The sequence below is a fragment of the Colletotrichum jinshuiense genome, chromosome 7 (assembly GCF_051148585.1).
Source record: "Colletotrichum jinshuiense chromosome 7, complete sequence".
Taxonomy (NCBI): domain Eukaryota; kingdom Fungi; phylum Ascomycota; class Sordariomycetes; order Glomerellales; family Glomerellaceae; genus Colletotrichum; species Colletotrichum jinshuiense.
The window spans coordinates 3,935,512-3,959,661 of record NC_139314.1 but is presented as its reverse complement, the minus strand read 5'-3'; the positions used below and the strand labels follow the sequence as shown (position 1 = coordinate 3,959,661).

Genomic DNA, 24,150 nt, shown 5'->3' with positions numbered 1-24,150 from the left:
GGGGGGGGGGTCTTTTTTTTCTTTGGCTGGTAACATACGCTCAATTGCAAACAGACAGTGGATACGAAATCTAGTCTTCGTGGATTGTAGCCAAAAATATTGGTTGACATTGACGCTCAACTCCTGTTCCCTACTAATATACTAAGAAGATACGGTAAAGATGACACATCATCCCGCCTTGAGCTCCAAATACCCAACCTAGAATGGAGGGTTGGCATTCTCCAACAGCTGCACAAAGTACTCCTGGAACCAGCCTCCGGCTTCCGGGGCCGGGATGACCGAAGACGCGGAGCTGCACTTCTCGTCGTACCGCGCCGCAGTTGAGTCACTCGTTCCGTCGCCCTCGCCACCAGGCTTGACCCAGACAACCGCGTCCAGCGTGTCGATGCCCGTATTCACGGTGGGTCGCGTGCCGAAGCCAGTGTCCTTGATGTTGCACCAATCTCCCCAGATCTGCCGTCCCGTTGGCTGCTTGCCGCTGCGGCCCTGGTCAACGAGGTAGTTTGCCGGGTACCCGGCCTCCTTGAGGTGCGGGGTCAGCGCGGCGTGGAACTTGGACTCGTCCCACTGTTTGTTGGGCGAAGTGTACGACGGGGCCTCCGTCAGGTTCCAGCCGTTGTAGTTGGACACGTTGGTGACGATGCCGCGGACCGCCTTGGGTGAGCCGGCCGTCTTGTACAGCTCGGCATATAGCTCGGCCGTCGGCTGGAGGTTGGCGTCCCAGCCAAGCCAGCCGGCGTGGCCTGCGTCTACGTAGATGGCCACGTTTTCGAGGTTGAGCGTCTTGAAGGCGTAGTCGGTGCCCTCCTTGTAGGCAGCCGCGGCATTTGCGCACTTTTCAACCCCCAAGTTGGTAATAAGGTTTGCAAGTCCGTCAGGCTCTGTGCGTGATCGATCAGCATCATACGACAACCTGCCATGGACTAACACCAGACCACTTACCATAGACGAACACTTGACGGACGTCCGAGTACTCCTTGGCAAGCGCGGCAATGGGATCAATGTACTCTTTCTTGTACTTCTCAACGCCGCCGTCGGCAATGACGAGCTCACCGGCTGAGGCCTTGGCAGAGCAGTCACGGTCGGGCAAGTTGTAGATGACGTAGGTACCAGCGTACGGCGGGTTCGCGCCCTCCTGATTCAACTTGCGGATCTCGGCCAAGGTGCTGTTCATCAAGCTGATCTTCTCCCGGGTATCACTAGGACTGTCAGCACGATATCCATGTCATGGGGTGGGTGGGCACAGCGAAAACACTTACAGCCATGCAAAGGAGGGCACTTCTGCGACCTTGGCCGCCTTCTCCGCGAGCTCGCCGCTCAGCTTGGGAATGGCCAAGGTCTTGATCTCATCGGCATAGTAGGGGTTGGGGAACAGCTGTCTGTCCGCCAGCGGGTTTCCCTCATAGGAAGCGATATCACGGTTCTTGATGGGCCCGGCCAGCGCAGCCGGCGCAAGCGCTGCGGCAAGCAGAAAATGAGCAAAAGTCATCTTGAGTAAATGATCCAAAAAAAAAACGAAGGAAAGGGTGAATGAAGAAAAGAATGTGGACCCTGGATGATGCACCTTGCTAGATGTGTCGTCTCATGGTGTTCGAAGGGAGTGTAGAGTTCCCACTCTTATATACAACACTGTCTATCCCGCCAAGGCGGGGTATTAGGTCATGATTCCGGACCATGACACATTCGACTTGTGCCGTCAAAGTAGAACCACCGGTTTCCGGAAGAACGCATCGGTCCTTCATTAGAGGTGATCGTCAAGGTTAGCGGGACGATCTCTACGCTTCTCCGTGCCGAGCATTCTGAGATTGATTCTCGGCCGTGTGAGATACAATGCGGCCGGGGCTCTGACGGCGGGGGTGATGCTTGAAAGACGGTCGAGTGCATTGGCGCCGAGCCTTCGGTACCTGACAGTTTGCCATATTCGGGAAGCTCGGGGGGTGTTGCTGCACGGATTGGGCGGACCTTAGGCCATGACGGTCCGCGGAATCACTGGCTCCGAATGTCCACGTGAAGCTGGCTCGCCCCTCAGGGGTCGTCGGCAGTGCTGGCTGCCCAAGTTCCCCAGTCTCCACTGGGTTCGGATGACGGTATTTGAGAAGATCTTTCTTTGAGGCAAAAAACACTTTGAGGGGCGGCAGATAAATTAAGGAGGTGAATGTCCTCTAGGTGAGCCGTGCTGTTTCGTATGGATGCCCTGGCCCATGGGGATGTGACTCTGAAGGTTGGGAAAAACCTTCTTTCCACAAAATATAGTTAGGGGGGGAAAATACCATGTTTTAGCGCACTGGGGGTGGGGGCCTAAACGGCACTCGAGTCATCGAACTAAATGTGCGAGACCGAGAAGTTGAGCCTAATTTCCTTTTTGAGGCTGAGCACTGTCTGTAAATGCCAAGTCAAGGGTCATATGATTTGAGGATGTGTAGTTTAGCCGGGCTTCTAAGTCTCTAGGCGGACTATAGGACACTTTCTACTAAGCGTAAGAAAACAGCTTTGCCAATCCCATCCAATCTCTGACTAGGGTGATCGGATCGTCTATCCGTTTGGATTGGCTACTTATATTTAACGCCCTACAGGTTTTGTGGAACACCGTGGTTTGGAGTTGAGCTGTAGTTGCGAAGTGTTGCCAAACGCCAAAGTCATACATATTTACATTTGTATTTCTCCTTGTAACCGCCAACACATAATTTGCATCACTTGCCTCTATCTTCTCAGTAGGAAAGCTAAGGAAATCTACTTTTTTCTGTCAGTGGCCATGGAACACCCAGTTCATACGCAAACCAGTCGAGCTCCTGCTCCGTGTACCGGTAAAGACCTATCTCTAGGTGTTGGACAAACTCCGTCTCTGCGTACCGCTCAACTTTTTACCTCGATTGTCCTGTTAACAAGGTTTGGTCGCTATATGATGTAGTCAAAGTAGACTGATACCAGCATTATCGGAGCGGCAACAACATGACACTCATCGTGAAGCTGGATGCAACAAGTGTCTCTGAGACTAGTGGCAATCTCATCGAATTTCTATACTTTTTCCGCCTTCTCGTCGAATGATTGCTATCTCTCTCTGCTGATGTCATCATCGATCTCCGCTCTATAATCCATCGACTCAACTGGCTCCACCCCGAGGAGAAACTCCTTGTCCCAAAGAAATTTGATTGCAGAAATAAGTTGTAGATCGTTTTAATAAAAATCATACGGCTGTAATTCCTGAGGGTCAACCCGAGGATTTTCTCACTCGTCTCAACCTGCTTGTCGGCACCTTGTTGTAAGTAAGATCTTAGTTATGCAAATATTTCCGACTTCCTCTTTATCCTTCTCAGAGAGCGATATGCCTTGCATTTTGCGCATTCCCTTTTATTTTAGTAGCATCTGCTCCTTGCTGTAAAAGGATGCGGAAGATTTTGTGTTGGCCCAGCTTGGTGGCAGCGTAAACGGCGGTGTTCCCCTTTAGGTCTGTCTCGTTTAAAGGAGCACCGGCCTCGAGCAAAGCCACGACCACTTCAAGTGAGCCATTAATAACGCCAAAATGCAGCAACATTCCGTAAATGTTGTTCTTGAGGTCAATCTTTGGGGTGCGCTTCAACAAGCACAAGGCTATCTCTGCAACTCCGTTGTAGCAGGCTTTATGAAAAGGCATCAATCCTTGAGCATCGTTATGCCAATGTTTGTGCCTTGTCAAGTAGCAGGTTACAGCTGTTAGCAGAAGCGCAGTAACGCAAGGAGGTCTGACCCGAGGTGTCCTCGATTCATACGAGGCCGACACTCTCCTCTCGAGAATACAACTTGAGATACGGCTTGATGAACCAGTCACTGCCAAGTGGAGCGCAGTTCTCGATATATTATCTTGAGAGGTCATCAAAGAAGGGCTTAAATTATTGCTGTACGAGCCGAACAGTCTTGGAATCAACAGCGCTTTGGGGATGTCGCGTTGCACAGCAATTTGGGCGGCAAAGTGAATGGGAAAACTAAATTCCTCCACATTCTTTGGCGAGTAAAGAGGAGCTTTTGCGAGCTTCGGTTTAGCACGGAGAAGTGCTTCAACTACATCGTAGTCCTAGAAATCAATGGTCTGTATTAGTGCCGTCATGTCATGTGGATCTGTTGCCGCAAGCGACTGGATACTGTCGATGAGACGGAGAGTTTCAACCGTTTCAGGCGATCATCGCCGTGCATAGCAAGGCTTTCAAGAGGAATTGAAAACCTAAGCACGCAAGTAAGCGAGCCGAGATTCTTTTGCTCACGCTGCGGCACATGCTTCAACAAGTGGAGTAGAATGTCGCTGCAGTGGTACTGCACCGCGACATGAAAGGCCGTCCCTTCTACCAGGGTCGTTGGGTGGGATTGTCTCGCGTCATATACGCAAGAGAACGGATCTGCACCGAGAGCAACAAGTTCTTTGACTACAGTGAGACTATTCGCAAAAATAGAAACAGCCAGTGGGCCCTCAAAGAGCTTTGTGACATTTTTATCTTGGATTGAGAATGTACTCGTTGATGGTTTTCAAGGTTCATCACATTGGCCCTATGAGAACACCCCCATCGGTCTACCCTGGCTTTAGAGTGTCGTAATAGAGACATCGCAGCTGGTAGGCTGGTACCGTGTGGTAAATCTTTGCACTTCTACGGTGCCGTAAGGAGCCCTCCAAGATAGGCCCGTTGGGCTGAGAAAAGTAGCAACAAATGGGGTTGTTGAGGACTACAATGTGACGAAGGCTGTTGCAATTTCTACTTCTATTGAAGTACTAATGTTTGGGTCTGCATATAATCAAAATTGTGGAAGCCGCGCATGATGTCACAAAGATCCGATAGAACGCAAAATGTTATGGGGAGAAATTCAGATAGTCTGCTACTACTTGCTATGGCATATGCTTAGACAGGAAGAGTTATTTGCCTAGGCTTCCCGCCTGACTAGTCTCGCCGCAGGATGAGGCGTTTAGGCGGCCTTCCTCATGTTGTTGGCGAAGTTGTTGTCGTTGAAGGGGCAGTTGGCGCTTCCAAAGTTGCCCTGGTTGAGCGCGCTCTTAACAATGGGGTCCATGGCATCCCAGTCCCAAAGCCAGTAGGTGCGACCCTCGGTGCTGGTGAACTGAAGCTCGTGGTTCTTTCCAAGGCTGGTGAAATACTCTGCCTTCACGTTGTTTCCGCGTCTCTGGGGGTTGTTGACCTTCTTGAAGTCGCCGTGGCCAGAAGCAGCGCCAAGGACGATGCCGCCGTTGACGTTCTGGGTGTTAAGCCAGACGACAACGCTCTCCCAGTCGTGGCGGTGACCGCTAACAAGGTTGCCGGCGGCAGGCTGGTCCTTGGGCCAGTACCAGGCGTACATGATACCGAAGCGACCGTTCAGGTTCATAGTGCGGACATAGGTCTGGCCCTTGCTGGTGTCTCTGCAGCCACCCTCGACACTTCCAGTGTCCTGAAGGCCACCACTACAAGATCTGTTAGTCTGAAAGCTTGGTGAAGATGTGCTTTGGCGTAAAACTTACCTGATCTGGTTGTTCCTGTTGACCGCAGTGTAAGGCTGGCAACCGTGGGCGATGTGGAGGAGCGGCTGGAACTTCCGGATGATTGCGCCGTTGGGACCCAAGGTGTCCTGAACAGGGTTGAGCGAATCGTGAGGAACAGTACCAGGGGGGCCCCACTGGGCGAGCGCGCTGCCGGTGAAGGCGAGAACGGAAAGGATGGCGGTGGGAAGCATGATAGCGAGTGTAAGATTGCAGTTGAGACTGTAGCGAGAGTGAAGTTGATACTTGAACGAGAGTGAGATAGACTGTTGAAGTGTGATGGTGAGAATAAGAAAAGCATTTGGGAGGGGAGAAAGAGGTCTTATATAGTTCTTGTGGCTTCAAATCACGCACGTATCTGCTGGTTCTCAAGCAGTAAGTAGTATTACCAAAGAGCTAGGTTGGCTCGCTCAGCAATTCTGTAAAGTCACATGCAGACATCTCCCAGCAACCTGATCAATGCAGTTTCCTTGGCAGGCCACAGGAGGAATAGTCACCTCGGCGAACACGAGCATCGTGAAGCAAAAGCCAGAAAGTTAACAGTTGTTGCTAGACAACTCTTGACAACGTGGGCTCGCTATCGCATTCGATATTACCTACTCAGCAACAACAGACGTTAGATCGCTTTTCCATAAACTATACTATATGATTCGTCAGTAGCGCTTCGCAAGAACACCCATTAGACTTCCGAAATTTCAGCACGTTTACCTATGCGCGTTTCTATAATTCTGCTTGAGCAGCATCGGCTAGTCCGGCAAAGCCACAAACATTAGCTGAACTTTCTTTAACTCCCCTCTGCATTTACTAGTCCTGCGGGTTTCTATTCGCCATTTGTGGACTAGATTTAAGAAAGATCATACAAATTTCACTACATGGTGAAAAAGCGTGTCGCCCCGGGCTTCTCCGCGTATTTCATTTGAAACGCATCGTGCTTGCGTCCTGATCAGGCAGAAAGTCGGAGAAGCCCAAATCAAAGTATGGGGGCCTATAAGACTAAAAAAGTCAAATATGAGTCGCGATGATGACAAACAGCAAATTTTGCGTGGAACTTTTCAGTAAATATATCGAAGAACACTTCATTCGAAAGCGCACTATAACACAAGCTGGCTTCTACGAGACCCCTCACCTTACCCCAATGAAATTGAGAACCCGCTCTGGTTCAAAAGTTCTTTTGTTAATGGACTTCGCCAAGACTTATTAAGTGGTGGTGACCAAACCTCCTTCCGTTACTGATCACTGTTCTGTACCCATGTACATGGCAGACCGTAGTCCTGGGAAAGCCGATGTGGGCACATTTTGCCTAATACGGCACGTACCGCCGGCATTAGTACAGGTTAGAGCCATTGTCAATATTCAATCCGAAAGGGTAAAGATTCTTTTCCCAGTCTTACATAGCTGAAGTTGACTATGCACCATATACCCGAGGCTCCTGTCTATATGTAGTTCCTCGTACCAACAAACAAGGTGGATTTTCACAAACTTCAACCACGAGTGCTTGGTAGAGAACAGTGCATGGGTTTGTTTTCTGCAACGATAAATGCATCGGGATTTGAGTCACTGTTTTTATTAGAGGCGTACCGCCCGATTATTCTAGTCTGACTTCATTCTTGAATATCCCACGGTTAGTGTAGGGCCTAGACCCTTTAGACTGGTCTAGTCTATGGACGATCGTTCCAGCCGCCCCTGTATTGTTCTGACAGAAACAAGGGGGAACCATTGCACTGGAGTAACCCGACCATCCGAACCCAAACCCCCATGCTTACCGGTACGATCCGTGCACTCAATTCGAGGATATACTCGTATGCAGGGGCCTGCCTTACCGTATGCCGGAGAATCCGACATTCACTGCTCTAAATAGGACCGTAACTGATCAATGCAGGGATGGCCCAAGTAACGGCTTATTTACATGAGCACAGATTAGATGCGGCGACTCTGGCACTAGCCTTACCACGCACTGTGCAGGGTAGGCCATACGGGCAAGCGACTCTAACTTAGTGCAAGACTAGATCTTCGAAGCAGGTTGTCAATCGCCTGCCGAGGTAATTAACCACAAAACAATATAGCAAAACAGAGTTTCTAAGACACTCCTCCTTAATCCAAGCTGGTTTCTAGTGCAAAACCACGGCGGTCTCACCACCTATAGGTTATGCAATTGACCATGTTCTTTTCTGGATCAATGGCTGAGATAGGATGCAAGGAAGCAAAAGTCAGTGTATGGTCTGGCTATGTATGGTCTGGCTATGTATTGACTGCCTGCCCGCTCTCTGCCATGCCCGGCATTCCGGAAAGCATTTTTTCAGTTACTAATGCCAATACCAAACTTATTTCTCTTATCCAAAAGCCGTTATAATATAGCTATTGTGGGGGTACGAGACACCCAACACGACACGAGACTAGTGCAGCGTTCTATTTTACGACTTGGCAATTGGCGATTGGCAACAACAAGACCTAGCGTTACCGCCGAGCCCAAAATGCCTGAAGGTTCATGATAAAAAAGTATAAAATGATATACTAGACGTTTGGCTAGTTTGGGTAGTTCGCGCGGTTCGTTTTGGGAATAAGGAAGAATTAAGTACATGAACCATTTCCAAAAGTTACGGCAAAGTACCGGTATTGGAAATTGACACCTGGATGGACTCTTCCGCATCTACCTGACTCGAGTGTCCACCGCTTTGGGGGTGCACACTAGCCAAAAGCATCGTACTTGCCCCATAGCAATCTATGAGAGTTTATTTTATTTATCCTTACTGATCCATTGTTCCTGCACTAGTACTATTCTCTGAGTTAAGCTTGAATCGGTAAAGGAAGTTATTCCAGTACTACTAAATACGAAAGCGAAGTGAACCAATCATGGTTGGCTTTCAAAGCAAGGTAGACAGCTGGGTTATTTTGCTCGCCGGTACCAAAGGATGTCTGCCTCTCGGGAAGGGCGGGAATCTAATCTCAGGATCCCTAGTTGGCAACAACACCCATATATCCCAGCTATTCTAGCTCATTGACATGATCAGACTTGCCACACTGGGCACACACAGGTGAGAATCATCCCATTTGTAAAAACAAGATTAATGATTGTCCCGAAACCGCGCGGGAGTCAGAGCACAAGGAAGCTGGCCAAACTTTGCAGCAAAGCCAGCAACGCTGCCACCAAACTCTGCCGATGTGCACCTAAGTTCTCCGATCTAAATCTCACTAACTGCTGTTTTTACCGAACTTATAATATCGCCATATGATACGCTGCACTGCTGCTCGGGTTACATAGTTGACCAATACTGTCACGTATGATTTTTTTTTTCGAATTTATTTTTGGGAGGTGTGCGATGTATTCAACATGGCAAAGGATCTTTCGTATTTCTGATGAGGGCACCCTGATGAAATCTGAAAACTCGTGGCTATTCGAGTGCTATTGTGCCAATAATCAGACCGTCACAGCCTTCCAACAGACTTTCTCGACATGTCTGTGCAACAAATGGTGTGATCAATTTGGGGCATTTGTGGCTATGTGCAGTACGCGGTTAGCACCCAAAACGGATAGTGGGGTTAAACTGACCATCCCCTATCTCAGCCGCTGTGAATGAATACAGAGGCTAACTGAAACAACAGGAAAAACTTTGAAGGCTTTCAATGTAGCGTGTTAAGGTCTTGTTCGTTTTACTGAATGAATTACTACAAACAGCACGGTAATGAAGCGCACGAGACATGTTACCATTTCGACGCAAATGATTATGTGCCAACAAATGGACTTCTTCATTTACTGGAGATATTAAAAGGTTTTGGTTCCCTATATGCGCGGTAAGAAGCACGTGAGCAAGAAGCTAAGCCATATGCCTTTTCGCGTCTGCCTTTGTAGCTGGGTTTCAACGTAAGAATATCACCAAATTCTCGGGTTGGAGATTGACAGGCAGGCAAGCAATAGACACCGGTTCTGGTGTATGAACAACATTCTTTTTGGTATTGATGAGTGTTATCCCTCACTCGTCAGCTTGCAATATCGACAGTATAGCCGCCACGCTGGCTAGACATACGGCACGCGCCACTGCATCGTTCGTGAATATTTAACGGAGGGTCAGTTCAAGAGGGACCATTAGTACATGAATTAGACAAACTTAGCTCTAGCCAAAGATATTACTTTGCTTCTTTTTTGACGATCGCTATATAGTATATGGAACTATTTACCTGTGGTGAATGGATATGGTTCGACAGGTATGAAGAAATCGCAGATGCATTTTCCCGAGAGACCTTGAATACTTGCATAAAATATTTCTGAGTTGAACATTCGCCAAGCTGAACTGCTGAAGACGACAGGCGCCATCAATTCCCAAAGGAATTGTAAACATGTTATATGAAGTTAGCAACGTACAAGGAAAACAAGATATGCTCACCAAAGAGCTGAAGGGTCAAAAGGAAAAATATCAATATATGTTACACAAAGCTATCAATACAACAGACTGGTTACAACACTTAATTAACCCAAAAGTCCACCCTTTCCTCCGCCACCTCCGAGTACACCTCCGAGTAACCCACCGCCTGAATCTTTTCCTCCGCCTCCACCTCCGCCTCCGCCTCCACCAAGCACTCCACCTAACAATCCACCATCACCACCCTTCCCTCCTTGGCCTCCTCCCAGACCGCCAAGAACTCCTCCAAGGAGACCGCCCACACCATCTCCAACACCTCCAACAACATCACCAACTCCCCCAACAAGGTCGCCTGAGCCAATCCGGCCTACACCCTTACCCAGACCGCCAGTGATGCCGGTGACGGCATCGCCAGCTCCTTTGCCGACGCCGCCAACAATGCCACCAACAGGACCGCCTACGGTGTCTCCGAGGCCCCCAACGGTACCACCTACAGTATCTCCCTAACCAAAAAATTAGTAAGAACGTCAAAATTGTTGAAGTTGTCGACTGTGGACCACTTACCAATCCTTTGCCAACACCAGATACTGTGCCTCCAACTCCGGAAGTGACACCACCGACCGTTCCCAACACATCGCCCTTGCCAAGAGCTCCGGTAGTGTCTCCCAGAGTCTTACCTACTCCGCCAGTAGCGGCACCAAGTGTGTTGGATACACCAGTCGTCGCGCCTCCAACAGTCTTGCCAACTCCATCAGTAACCCGACCGACAGATCCTCCCTGCTGACCCGCTGCCTTTTGGGTACGTTGGACCCTCTCAGGTTGGGCCCGCTTGGCCTCAAGCTCCTGCGTGGGCGCGAGAGCACTAGGATGGTAGACCTTCTCCTTTTTGGGGGCTGATGCAGAAGCCCGCTTTGCCTCAATTTCATGCGTTGGCACCAGAGCACTGGGGTGGTACACCTTCTCTTTCTTGGGCGCCGAAGCCGCAGCACGCTTAGCCTCAAGCTCGTGCGTTGGTACCAAAGCGGAGGGATGGATGACCTTCTCCTTCTTAGGTGCGGAGGCGGGGGCTGGGGCTTGAACGTTCCTGAGAGGCTTGGCCGGGATAACGGTCGGGGCAGTCTTGGGAGCGGTTGCAGTAGCCTTCGCGGCCTGAGTGGATGGCTTAACTGAGGACGATGTCCTCTTTGCCGATGTGGAGGTATTTGTTGCTGCGTTGGCAGCAGCCTTCTTCTTCTCTTGAATACGCTTCAGGATTTCCGCACCACTGGTGGGCGTGGATTTTGTGGACACGTGAGTGCCCGGTGTGTGGTGGGTGCGTTTGGTCGGCGTTTGCTTGGTGGGAGTTAGGTGGGTTTGTGTCTGCTTCGTAGGCGTCTGCCTGGTAGAGGTTTTGGCATCTTGAACCCGTTTGACGTTATCCGCGCCACTAGTCGATGATTGGGCAGCATGAGAGGCTGATTTGCGAGCAGAAGTGGGTGTCGAAGAAGAGGCTACTTTCTTCACTACAGGTGTAGTTCTTTCCTTAGCGGCGGATGTAGTTGATTCATTCGCTTTTCGTTCGCCGGTTTTGGATACTGATGGCTTTTTGGGGGTTGACACTTTGTTCGTGGTTGAGGCTAGGACGGGTATAGTTAGTTATCAATAGCACTATGCTTTAGACGACCAATCCAATGAAGGAGAAAGGACTTACAGTGTGTTGGCACACTTTGCTTAGCTACTGTTGAAGACATTTTGTCTGATGTGTGAATTTATTTGATTGCCTTTCTTTCACTTTCGGAATATTTTGAGTGAGAGAATTTAATCTTTCCAGTTAATAATGTCGAGCTGTGGCTAATGCTCTATATATTTCCTCTGTGGTAGCTTTTGTGGTGACGTAGGTTGAAATGGATGAGGAGATGGTGTGAGCCGATGCGCGTCACTGCGTCTGTGACGTCGAGCCTGGGGTTGTCCTGGGTTGTGATAGGTCTAGGCCTGATACATTGGATTATGCGAGACACCAATCGACCTCTCGAACACACGCCACACTTGCGGGCACACGGCTCAAGCCCCAATCAATCTAGCTGCATTCGGTATAGTAGCCTCTGAATTGCACTCTCTGTCCCCAGCCACGGCCGCCAGAGGGCTGCCATGGGATGACGATCAACCCCCCTAGAGTTATCTCTCTACACGTCACTGCGCAGAGCTGATGATGACCAGTATGACACGCCCCGGCAGGGTTTCCTGATTTTGAAGGTCACGGAAGAGAGACTTGAGGGTATCGAAGTGTGCGCGTGCGCCTTAACGGAGCACTTGCCGTGAAAGTTTATTACGAACTGCCCGGAAGACCGGAAGGTCGGTCGGAGATGCAAATAGGTAGGGTTGGTGACGACTCGGAGCCGCACTAGCTTCGGCCCGGAGTTCGGGTGCGGTCGCATTCCATAACGTCTAATTTCGTGGCGAGGACAAAAGTCTCTCTTTATCTAAAGAGAAATACGACAACCGCCATCCAAGCCCTTCTCAGTCGGTCATCAAGTTGAATATGACCGCGTTGTTCCGGGCATGTTAGGGGCTAACCACGTTTTAGGCTTGGTCAAGAATAAAACCATTGAATGACGAGCATCTGGCGTTGTTGTGTTTGCGACACGTTCCAATCATTCTACACGTAACCATGTGTCTCGAATTGAGCACATTTTCAATCGCGGGTGTCACTTCCGAATCTCCACATGGGGCCCAGTGGTGTGCGCGGCGGCCTGTTGTTCGAAGATTGGATGAACGACGGCTTCACACAGCCGAGCAAGAAATGCATATTGATCAAAATGGAGACTGTTTACAACGTGCCTGGGTGATTGGCGTCTTTTCTCGACCGCAGAATCGTTACTAAGCTCACTTCTCTTACATTTTCACCATATGTGGCGATGGAAACATGGATCTGCTCACGGCCATTGGAACGTAATTCCCAGACCCGCTGATAAATCGTGGAGTTCCGCGACTCTGGACCCGAGGGAGCACGAGCTCCACCTCCGTTGCTACCCGATTTTACGTTATTCGGACGAAGTTTCCTACATATGTACTCCGCACATGCTCGCATGTTGGTGACAAGTTAAATCATTTCCTGTACAGGTTTTCCTAGTTGGCTCCCGCTCAAGAGAACCAGTGGCCGCCTGCCAGACCAAGTCGGCTCCCGGGATGTGGGTGTGTTGGTTCCAGGCAACTTTACGGCTTATTTAGGCGATTGGCAGCCAAGCGATGAACCATGCGCGGGTTGACGGCATCGGGATATTTGCCAAGGCCGAAAAAATTAAACTCTTGTGTCAACTCCGAGGTCTTTCAGGAACCCAGTTTTGAAGTCTTCATCCAGTTGACGATCTACCCAAATGTTGTCAGTTAAGTACTGGCAACTCCATGGGTGGGTTTCGTTGCACAAAGTGAATCATTCGCCGAGACTTTAACGCTCCAAGGCGGAGATGCGGGACGACAACGGCGGTTCGTGAATCTTTTTCATTTTTCTTTTTGAAATAAATTGAAAAGAAAAAAAAAATTGTTCCTTCAGCCACTTCAACGAAAGAGTTACTGAAAAGAGCTCAAAGTAGCCGTTGGTTGACTGACGATCGCTTCTCCGACAACACTTGCGTGGCAACCTGACGCTTACTGATGGCTATTAACAATGGGTGGATTACAACGGAAATGAAGTGGGAATGTGGCCATACGCAGCCACAACTTTGAGCCTCGGAAGGATGTTCTCAGACGTTGATCAAGACCTAGAAGCAGCAGATGGTGTGCAAGACAGGCCACTGACAGTCAACCAGAGCAAGCTACTGGAAGCAGGCCGATCCCGAGGCAAGGCAGTTCGTACCAAGAGTGGTAACATCTCTTTGTCAAAGTTTTCTTCAACTCGCCGCGATTCGTCGACCGCTCCCGCACAAGACAACTCTCCACATCCTTAGCTCGATGTTAGTTCCGGAGTTCCGCCCAAACCCCCGGCCGAGTTCGCTAACCGTTAGAAAAGATAAGATGATGGAGCCATCTGATTAGATTTGGCAAAGCCAACCGCCGCTCTTCTAATGTATTTCTCGTACCACAATAGCAAGGTATTCTTCATTCTGTACCCAAGCCGCCCCAACTGGGACGCACCACAATGTTCCTTGATCCGATGATCGCCGCCTCCCTGGTCAAAAGGCCGCTGCAAATTTTTCTACTCCTTACGAAGTCGCCCCCTCAGTGACCCGGCCCGCGTGGGAGGCCCCTTGTCCTAATCCCCATTATGGATGCTTTTGGGTTTCCTATGAAAGTACATTTATCACCTGCATCCCCTGCCGCGATGCCTTCTTTTTGAAGCCTTCAGAGACACATTATATTTTTTGAACTCCTCATCGGCCAGGAGTCAGCTGTTGTGCTGTTTCGTTATGGGTAACAACCAAGAGTCGGGCGTCTTTTCAGACGACGTACAGATTCCCAAGGATGGCACAATCTCACCTTCCACCGACCGCGAAGAGGTGCAGATCTCCTCGGTTGGCGAGATTCTGCAGTCTCAGGGTGTCACCCGCATGGAAGCCGTCTATCGCGAAGCCAAGCAGAACCGCTTTTCATTGTACCTTGTGGGCATCTCCGTCCTAGTTTGCGCCTGGGCCTACTCTCTCGACGGCTCGACAACCTCGTACTACAGCATCGACGCGTCTTCCTACTACAAGCAGCATTCGTCGGTCCTCTCGACCCTCTCAATCGCGACAAACATCATCTCGGCCGTCTCGAAGCCGTTCATCGCCAAGATCTCAGACATCACCTCGCGGCCGTACACGTATCTCATCACCCTCTTCTTCTACGTCATTGGATACATCATTGCGGCCTCGAGCACCTCCATCTCGGCCTACATCGTTGGCGAAGTCTTCGTTGCCATCGGCTCTTCCGGATTGGACCTCACCAATGATATCATTGTCGCCGACCTGACTCCCCTAGAATGGCGTGGTTTCGTCAGCTCGTTGCTCTCAACTCCCTTCATCATCAACACCTGGTTCGCCGGCAAGATTGTCGACGCCATGCAGGCCCGTGACCAATGGCGATGGGGATACGGCATGTTCGCCATCATCATGCCCGCCGCGCTCGGACCGGCGATTGGAACGCTGCTGTATCTTGACAAGAAGGCGAAGAAGGATGGCATTGTCAACCTGGCTTCCTCGAACGCGGCTCGTCGTGCGGCGAGAGAAATGGCCGAGGAGAAGGGGTATCATGGTCCCCATGGCGCTATTGTAGCTCCTGCTGCCGAGTCTGATAGCACATGGTCTCAAAGTCTCAGGCGGAACTTGATTGAGATTGACGCCTTCGGACTCGTTCTCTTGGGATTCGGGTGGAGTTTATTACTATTGCCGTTCAGTCTCAAAACTTACGCTGACAATGGCTGGCGAAACCCCTCCCTTATTGCCATGATGGTTGTGGGAGGCATTCTGCTTATTGCATACGTTGTTTATGAGATCAAGTGGGCAAAGGTGCCAAGCGCTCCCCGCAGACTAGTCATGAACAAGACCTTCCTGATGGCCATCGTGATTGACTCTTTTTACATGCGTAAGTTTCACTTGTTCCACCCAGCGATGACTTTCTACTGCTTAATCCGAATATTCACTAACAATGGTCGTTCAGTTGCGGGCAACATCCGTGGGCTGTACTGGTCATCATACGTATACATCGCCAAGCCGTGGTCTTCGCAAGACTGGGTGTACTATAACAACACCTTGACGCTGGCGTTGTGCGTGTTTGGCCTCGTTGCAGGTTTGCTTCAGAGATGGACGCATCGCTATAAGCTACTGCAGATTATCGGACTTTGCATCAAGATCATCGGCATGGGCATCATGATCGACGGTCCACGAGCCACAAACTCCACCGCGCCCATGGTGCTCTCGCTCGTTATGATTGGATGCGGCGGTGCCTTCTCCGTCGTCGGGTCCCGCGTGGCTTCTCAGGCCTCCGTGCCTCACCAAGACGTGGCCCTGGCCATTGCCCTTCTGTCCCTTTGGTCCAAGATTGGCAGCTCCATCGGCAGCGCCATTGTGGCCGTCATTTGGGCCGACAAGATGCCCAAGCTCCTGCGCCAGTATCTTCCCGCGACCGCGACTGAAAAGGACGTCAAGGCTCTGTTCAACAGTGTCAGGACGATCCGTACCAAGTATGAATTCGACGACCCGATGAGACAGGGTGCTATCGAGGCATACCGCCGCACTCTGTACTTCTGCCTCGTCCCAGCGCTGGCTTTGGCCTTCATCCCGCTCATTGCGGCCCTCTTCCAAACCAATTTCTACCTCGGCAAGCAGCACAATGCCGTCACCAACGTTGGCAACGATGGACAGGTGCTGAAGGAGGAGGATCGAAACCCCGAACCATTGCCGCCACCGAAGACCAAGAAGGAGGCGTTCTTGAGATTCTGGGCTGGAAGGAAGTGAGGAGGCAAAATACTTGACATCAAGTATGATATTTACAAGTGTGGTTTACGGGATGTGATGACATTGGTGTTGTTCAATGGGGGTGCGCTGTCATAATAGGTCTAGAGAGTCATAGTTACTATGTAAATAATATCCAAATGACACTTTATGTTCGTGAGAAATCCACCCTGACGTGGTATGTAGAAATATCCGAATCCAGCTTCCGCCTTAGGCCACAAAGAAATTACGTGGTTTATCTAATCTCTTGTGCAATATTCTCGGCCAATGTATCTCTTGATCATAGTAGGTTCACATGGTTGTAGTATCATGAGCTACTCTTGTGTAACAGTTCTTGATAGTCTAGTGAGATAATACGCTTACGTGATGCAGGAGCTGAAGATTTGCACGAACAGGAGAGTGCCTGGGAAACACTTGCACTCAACAAATCATATCGAGGATTGCATGTCGATCAAGGGATTCTGGAGGCTTTGTCACTCTATGATGAAGGGGTGCCTTCTCATGCCGCCACCTATTCTGAAAGAAAACTAAGACAGCCGCCAGGTTAAACGCACCCACTACGTATTGTTTCCAAGTTTTGTTTGTATGACCGCCGCAGCTGATTCAAGTGGCATTTGATCTGGCGTTTCCTACGTCAAATCCGCGTTTCTCGCCACACTTTGACCAAATTCAATCGACGGATTAAGGCTGCATGGTGCCTTATCCCTTATCAGCAAGTCGGGCGAACATCTATCCCACAATCCCCCGTTGGTATCACAATTACCGCATGTGAGTGGAACGGCATAGGGCTATCAGCCACGCATGCTTTTCGACCTGCCCAATCGCTGTTCTCAAGCCGAACCCGCAACCAACGCGATTGGACGATTCTTTCCAAGTGCGGCGGGGCGATCTCGCCCGGCAATATCGTCCTGTGCCGCCATTGAAACCTCGGGCGCGTTTTGAGCGACGGACGACGGCTATCAACGTGGGGCCTGCGCCGCAAAGTTGCATACCAGCCGGGCAACTGGGCAGACCGACGATGATAGAGAAGACCAGATGACCTCTTTGCGCGACGAGACTAACCCAGGCAGCAGAAATTGAGCAGTATCTCGGGGCCTGGACGAGGCTATGCCAAGTCTCAGATCCTTCAGTCGCTTAATTAAAACCCAAAGAGCAACCCAACCCCATGGCCCAGGGCTTTATTTCTTGGGCATTTAAAGCTCCGCGGAATGCACTCATCGTGACTAACTCCCGCCGCTCCTCTCCTTTCTCCAGACCACGTTCTTCTACCCCGCATTCCCCAAATCAAAGCCCCCAGATTATCCACCACTCACTCCACCATCCTGCCTCTGCAGGCTCGCCAGCGCGATGCCTTCATTTTTTAAGAGGTCCAAGGCAAAGGAGAAGGAGGCAGAAGCCGAAAAGGCCAAGGCCGAGCGTCCAGCCACGCCTCCGCCAACCTACGAGGATGCGAAGGCAGAGCCCCCACCGTTCGAGGACCAGCCGCCGCCATTCGAGGCTCACGATGGCCTCAGGGGCAAGCGGCTTCTCGCCGAGGGAGATGTCGCGAATCTGACGGCTGCTTTCAGCTCGCTCAGGCTCGCCACCCAGAGAGACCCAGACGTCGACTCGTGCCTCGCCCATCTCAAGCTCCTGTTTGCCATCCAGACGCTGAAGGAGGACATTGGCTACACCAATGGTCTGTGGGACTTGTGGGACATTCGTGCCGGGCCTGCTCCCGACAGTGACGAGGGTTCGAGCAAGGATGCGCAAGACCGCTTGAAGAAGTTCCTGGCAATGCTTCGTGAGAAGCGATGGGCTATTTTCTTGACGCGGGCTGTAGATCGGTACGAGACTTGGTGGAAGACGCTTTCAAGCGATCGCTTGCGCGAGGAGGAGATGGGCAATATCAACAAGTTCTCCGACAAGTACTCGACCTTCCCCGAGGGAATCGAAGACTTTCCGTGGACTGTTGATGTGCTGCCGCCTTTGGGTAAGTGAATCCCCGACAATGTACGGTGACTTGGCAGGCTTTGACAAGACGTAGACGTTCTGATGGTCTGGCACGCGCACATGCTTAATCCCAGGGCATTCCTCGAGGACACCATGCGCTGGAGTCTGCGAACTTTCTGGACGAGTGGCATGCCGTGGGGGCAAGTGAACGAGGCCATCGACTCTAAATTCAACTACGCGGCCTCCGACTTGGCCAAGTCGAACTGGGAAAAGACAACGGGAAGGGCGTGGAACAACGTAGACGAACCAATGGCCAAATCCCTCGAGTGCCCTGCCTGCAAGCAGATTATCGAGGTGCCTTGGACTACCTGTGGTCTGTCAGAGCTGCACAAGGGCGAAGAGTAAGTACCAATGTCGTTGGCCATAGATGCAGGCCCACAAGATCACACACTGACCCCTATTTTGCACCAGGCGGCCAGGTCTGGCTGGCAACGGGTACGGAGACGGTGATTTCTCCCAGGTATGCACAGCAGGCTGCGACACCCTGATCACGCAACGTCTCCTTTCCGTAGCCAAGATTGTCAGCGACACCGAAAGCTACCTCCGCGACAACTACACCGTTCCTAGTTCCGTCCTCGACCCTAAGGTGGGCATGCCGGCCACTGGTGTGAGGCAACTCAGGGAAATGACCTTTCCGAACCGACTCCTGGGTTTGGGCATCTCCGAGGAGCTCAAGAAGCTCATCGAGCCAGGCTCGCAAAAGCCTGCTACGATGGAAAACGTCCGCGATCTCATTACCGAAGCCTTGGAAAGTGACGATACTTTTGCGAGGATACAAGGCACCGAGTCTGTTACTCGAGGCAAAAAAGTCCCGATGGGTGGCAGAGTGCTTCCACGAATCGAGCGCTTTCAGAGCCGAAAGATGATGTCTCGGTATTGGGAAAATCACTCCATATTTGCTCTGGATCTTGTTGGAGCAACCATGCGTCAGGGGTCGTTTGTCGAAAAGATGTACACGGTCAGTATCCTCGCACCTCTTGATCACGGCATCTTATCTACTGTCCACTAACACGGATCATACGCAGATCGACTGGCTGCACAGCCCCAACGCTCGAGGCACAATGGATCGGCTTATACAAAAGTACCACCGCTTCATGCTCATCATGACGGAGAACCCCTTGTCTCTGTGCGTGCCTACTCTCGATGTCGACCTTGCTTGGCATACCCACCAGTTGGCCCCGAGAGCCTATTATAAGTTCTCTACCTTCAACTCTGCAACAAAGGGCAACAAAGAAGCCCGGTTCATCGACCATAATGACAAGGTAGACGAGGACAGGCTATCCGATGCATATGAGTGGACGAGCAAGATATATCTCGAAAAGTTTGACGAGGTGTACGCCGAATGCACGTGCTGGTATTGCGAAGGTCTGTCTCCTTATCCCAGGGGCTGTCGAGGCTATACATCGTAACCATGACGGATTCTAACAACTTTAACAGCCATACGTATCAATTCTACCATTACCACCTCGTCCGTCTTTGGTAGAAGCAAACCTCAGAAAGGTAGGCATCAGAGAAACACGCCCAAGCTATTTCTCGGATCAACATGCTGACAACACTCCCTCCAGCCATCGACCGCTATGAGCAATCCAAAGAGGCAGCGTCCTGTGACCCCACCACTTCGGCTCACATATCCGCCCACAACGCCGCCCACTCGGACAATACGGCGACACGCGACCAGGCCCTTGTAACCCTACGGGCGGTATGGCGTAATCGTCTCGACGATGCCTACGACCGCGCCTCGAAACGGGCGGCGAAGCGAGGCAAGAAACTGCCACCGCGGGGGGAATACTACAACAACTGGGGCAGCACCTACCACAAGTACGGCCCTTACATGTATCCTGGATATCTCACCATGGGGATCTACGCCGCCGGAGATCCCGGGGCCTTGCACGGGACCTGGGCCAACTGTGCTCAGGGGCTGTGCGGAGCAAACGACATTCCAGCCGGAGGTTGCGGCGGCCCTGGCGGATGTACGAGCATGGCTGTAAGTTTAGGGCGTCCTTAGATTGTTTTTAACACTTATACTGATCGTCTCATCAGGGATATTGGTCTGGTGCAAGTCGTACGGCTGGTGGTAAGTCTCACTCTGCCCGTCTCGAAAATACATGACCACAACTCTGACAAATATTTCTCGACAGGTTGCGCAGGTGGTTTAGGATACGCGATGGGTGTCGGTGCTGGTGGCGGTGGCGGTGCCGGCTGCGGCGGTGGATAGTTTCAACGTCACCATGATGTGTTTCTTTCTTATTTCCTTTCCCTTCATCTTCACCGCCTTATATCCATGTCACCGCCGCCGTCTTGTTTACTGCATTTGCGCCCAGTACAACCTTATAAGATGATGTGGGAGACTAAGAACTAGTACAAATACTAATAAAAATCATCACACAAATAACATGAGAAGTTGTTCTGGGTTACGCAGAGGTTTCATAGATTTCCAGGCCCGTATCGTCGAAACCGGATCCCAAGGGCCTGCGGCACTACAGTCATTGGACCAAGGAACCACTATCAAAGAGGCACATTTACGGAGACCCTTGTCTTATCCGACGTACCTCAGCGAATACGACAGTGTTATGCGATCGGTTGCCAGAAATCGAATTTTGAGGCTAGAAACGTTCTGAGAGAGTAACACAAGGAACCACCCCTGAGTGACCAGTAGCCCTAGTGACAACCAGGTATTTCTTTCAATTGAAGAGGCTTGATGCAGTTGATGAAGCGGTCAGATGTGAAGCCAGACAGCAGCTCTTCTCTTTTCGGCCAGACGAATCTTATTTCGTTGACGTATGTCTGCCTCTGGCGTCAATGGCTGACCACTCACCAGACACTTCACCGGACGACTGACCCTTCTCTCTGCCCAACCTTGAAATTTCCAAGAGTTCACAATCTAGAAAGAAACCTGGCCATCGCTTCCAAGGCAATAAAGCAATTCCGCGAGGCATCTCGTCCCGCAATCAGATTATCGAGTTGCCGACAACAATCCCTCGCCTATGAAGATGTGACCAAGACTACCCATGCTATCGACGAGATCCAGAACGAGAGCCCGATGAGCTATTTGCCGACGTCCTCGGAGCAGCTCGACAAGATGATAAGTAAGATCCGCCGCTGCAAAAATGCTGACTGAAACATAGATAAGAACGGTGAGGACGACTCGGGGATGGCGCATGCGAGAAAGTAAAAGGGTTCGAAGGCGGTTGCAAGGCATCCGGGGCTAAGTTGAGCGAACTCATCGTCCAGCGGATGAAGAAACTGGGAAAGCTAGGTAGTTGTGACCATAATAATATACTGAACTAGGCTTCGAAACCTATATCACTCATTCCCCTCGATGCTCTTTGCTGCTCGCAGCCGATTGCGATTGTTTTCAGACACAGCACGGTCACTGGAAAGGCCGCAGACCCATCCTTCCGCCAATCTCTTCAGTCATGAGCTTGGGATGATGATTTAAATGAGCGCATATATTGCTTCTGCTTCGGACTAAATTTATGAAAAACACAACAATCGTCACAGGCTATGTGTAGCCAATCTGTAGCTCGCGGCAATCCAGTTCCATCCATGTCAGATGTTGCCTCGCACTAAAGGTAGCGAATCAGAGTCGCTCAAATCCGACTCCCAGGTAGCACTGGAGAAAGCATAACCCCACGCTCATAGGAATAAAGGGTATCAATAGTTCGTCGTTGTTGCTCCTTCGTCCAATCAATGGCCAGAGAATGTGTGCCTTCAAGGCATTGGCGTCCCAGATGGAATGATTATTTGGCCGGCTGCGCCCACTTGTCGGGCAAGTTGCTCGTATCATTGATAAAGATATCAAGGATCGGGTTTGGAGAGTTGCTATTTGAGAGACATTAGTCTTTTGGCCAAATCTTAGTGCAACTGCTCGAATGTTGAGTTACCTTTCAGGCATTGTGATGAGTGGGAGAAGGTTTGATGGCGGTATGTTTCCAGCCACTGGGACTTTAGGTTTTGTTTGTGAAGCAGGTGTAAGAAGAGTGTATATGCTGGGGTATCAATGGGAGAAGTCCAGCTTCGATGTGTTTGCAGAAAGTTTTCTCTAGTCTTGATGGGAATATCTGGGGGTATTTATAATTTCATAACCCAAATAGCATCTCGCAGACCATCAGTGGTCTATCATCCACTCTCAGATCGCCCTTGGTTCCTCATTCGATCCATCAGATACCCAACGAGCTAGTTCGTGGGTCACCTGCTCCCCCACAAGCATGTGGCACGTCCTATTTCACAGCAATTCGACGCCATCTCTGCCACCCCGGCCCCCCCTGTCCTCCGGCCGGAAAAATGCTCCCAAAACGCCGACCATCCTAGATAGACTCGACGGCTAGCCACACTGGGAGACTGGCCAACCGCGCAAGATTGAGGCTCTGCGTGCTACCCCTCCGATTGGCAAGGTTTCTCTTGCTTCTCGCTCTCCCTCTCTTCGATCACGCTCTCATCACTCGTCCGGTGGTTGGTCGCTAAGCGGCGTCACCCCCCATTCCACATTGAGCCACGATGGGCACTACGACACGGGATGACGGCAATGTAATGGAAACCAATGCCGTTTAACGACGACGAGTAAACATCAGCTCTGTCCTCCTTCACTGCAGTTTAGATCCCCCCGCCCTCGCTTCCTCATCTTTCCACACCCCCTCCTCTTCATTTGGAACAAGACCCACTCGAGTGCTTCGCTCCTAATTCCTAACTGGCAACCCCATATGCAGAAACCTGCAGCGGCCTTTGACCCTCCAATCACCTCTCGTCTAGCAAACGGATTGCAGATGTATGAATGGTTGGTTTCCGTGCCATGGTTCCCTTTTGCGGTGCTGGGGGCACGAATGGCGTGCCCCCCCGGTCTGGGCTTCATGCGTTTGAGGGTTGGACCGGCCTTATAGGGTAGGTAGGTAAGAGTAGTTCTCCCGCCATGGTTTGAAGCTATGGGCATTGGGGGCATGCAGCTCGCGCAAGTGGGAGAGGGGGGATGTCTCTGCAGGCGAGGGTATGATCAGAGCAATCCAGAGTCTCGACAATTTCCTTGCTGGAACACGATGAATCTGCAACATGCAAGATGCTGAGCATCACAAACACTCCCCCCACCCAGCTCCGGCGAGATACAACGATGCGACTAGGATTCACGTGATCCGCTCGTGTCGTTGTGTTGGTTCACAGCACCCTCGATCCCCGCGATAACAAGACCTGATGGGATGAAGCGAGATGGCTGTGAGATGCAACGCAGGGTTTCAATCCTTGCCGGGCGATTGGCCCGAAGGCGGTGCGACGAGGGAACCGGAAGCAGAGCATCGGCTTAAATTACCATCTGATGTAGATAGAGATAAAAGCCAGCCAGATGAAGATCCGGGCAAATCATCGAGGACGCCGCCCTTGTCACCCACCGGGCCAAACGTCATCATCAGTCGATCATCCGCCGCAAGACCGAGGCAAGCCGGTGGAACAATATATACCGATGCCACATTTGATGAGGGGAAGGCCACAAATTGACGATGGATAAACGCAGCGACGAGGATCAGGGATGGAGAAGAGGATGGACAGCGCGGACACGAACGTTCACCGTCCCCAAAGTACCCCCATTAGGAGCCTCACTATGCCCGGGGTGGGAGACCACTCAGAGACGAAAGGTCGTCGGTTTGACGCAACAAGATTGCGTTTGCCGAGTGGGGGAGTGTCGTTGGTATTGGGTCGAGAAACGAACCCAAACATTGGCGCCATTCACACCCCCATCGCGAGCTCATCTCGTGCACGACGCCTTCGAGTCGAACGGGCCAACCAGGTCGCCCTCCAGAGATACAGCGTTGCTATGCAGTACGCGGATTACGACCCGTCAGACCATAATCTTTTATCTCTGTAACCAATAATCAATCAGCCGGGCCGAGCGGCCATGTCCAAGAGGGGGGTTGAACGACGA

At 51.1% G+C, this 24,150-nt stretch overlaps 5 protein-coding genes across 5 annotated transcripts; 2 read left to right on the top strand and 3 right to left on the bottom strand.

Moving 5' to 3' along the window:
* Positions 1-198: 198 nt before the first annotated feature.
* Positions 199-1,489, bottom strand: EsH8_VII_001031 (glycoside hydrolase family 6 protein; the record flags this gene model as incomplete). The annotated part of the gene is made up of 3 exons (XM_083271164.1): positions 199-881; positions 943-1,199; positions 1,260-1,489. The coding sequence occupies 3 exons, from the start codon at positions 1,487-1,489 to the stop codon at positions 199-201; spliced, it is 1,170 nt and encodes a 389-aa protein (XP_083128721.1).
* Positions 1,490-4,926: 3,437 nt separating this feature from the next.
* Positions 4,927-5,688, bottom strand: EsH8_VII_001030 (NPP1 family protein; the record flags this gene model as incomplete). The annotated part of the gene is made up of 2 exons (XM_083271163.1): positions 4,927-5,419; positions 5,477-5,688. The coding sequence occupies 2 exons, from the start codon at positions 5,686-5,688 to the stop codon at positions 4,927-4,929; spliced, it is 705 nt and encodes a 234-aa protein (XP_083128720.1).
* A 4,268-nt stretch (positions 5,689-9,956) lies between these two features.
* Positions 9,957-11,579, bottom strand: EsH8_VII_001029 (uncharacterized protein; the record flags this gene model as incomplete). The annotated part of the gene is made up of 3 exons (XM_083271162.1): positions 9,957-10,352; positions 10,414-11,465; positions 11,540-11,579. 3 exons carry the CDS (start codon positions 11,577-11,579, stop codon positions 9,957-9,959), a joined length of 1,488 nt encoding a protein of 495 aa, XP_083128719.1.
* Positions 11,580-14,231: 2,652 nt separating this feature from the next.
* Positions 14,232-16,256, top strand: EsH8_VII_001028 (uncharacterized protein; the record flags this gene model as incomplete). The annotated part of the gene is made up of 2 exons (XM_083271161.1): positions 14,232-15,384; positions 15,460-16,256. 2 exons carry the CDS (start codon positions 14,232-14,234, stop codon positions 16,254-16,256), a joined length of 1,950 nt encoding a protein of 649 aa, XP_083128718.1.
* Positions 16,257-17,600: 1,344 nt separating this feature from the next.
* Positions 17,601-20,460, top strand: EsH8_VII_001027 (uncharacterized protein; the record flags this gene model as incomplete). Its single annotated transcript, XM_083271160.1, has 8 exons — positions 17,601-18,225; positions 18,280-18,586; positions 18,657-19,203; positions 19,271-19,610; positions 19,683-19,745; positions 19,811-20,229; positions 20,286-20,319; positions 20,384-20,460. 8 exons carry the CDS (start codon positions 17,601-17,603, stop codon positions 20,458-20,460), a joined length of 2,412 nt encoding a protein of 803 aa, XP_083128717.1.
* Between the last annotated feature and the right edge of the window lie 3,690 nt (positions 20,461-24,150).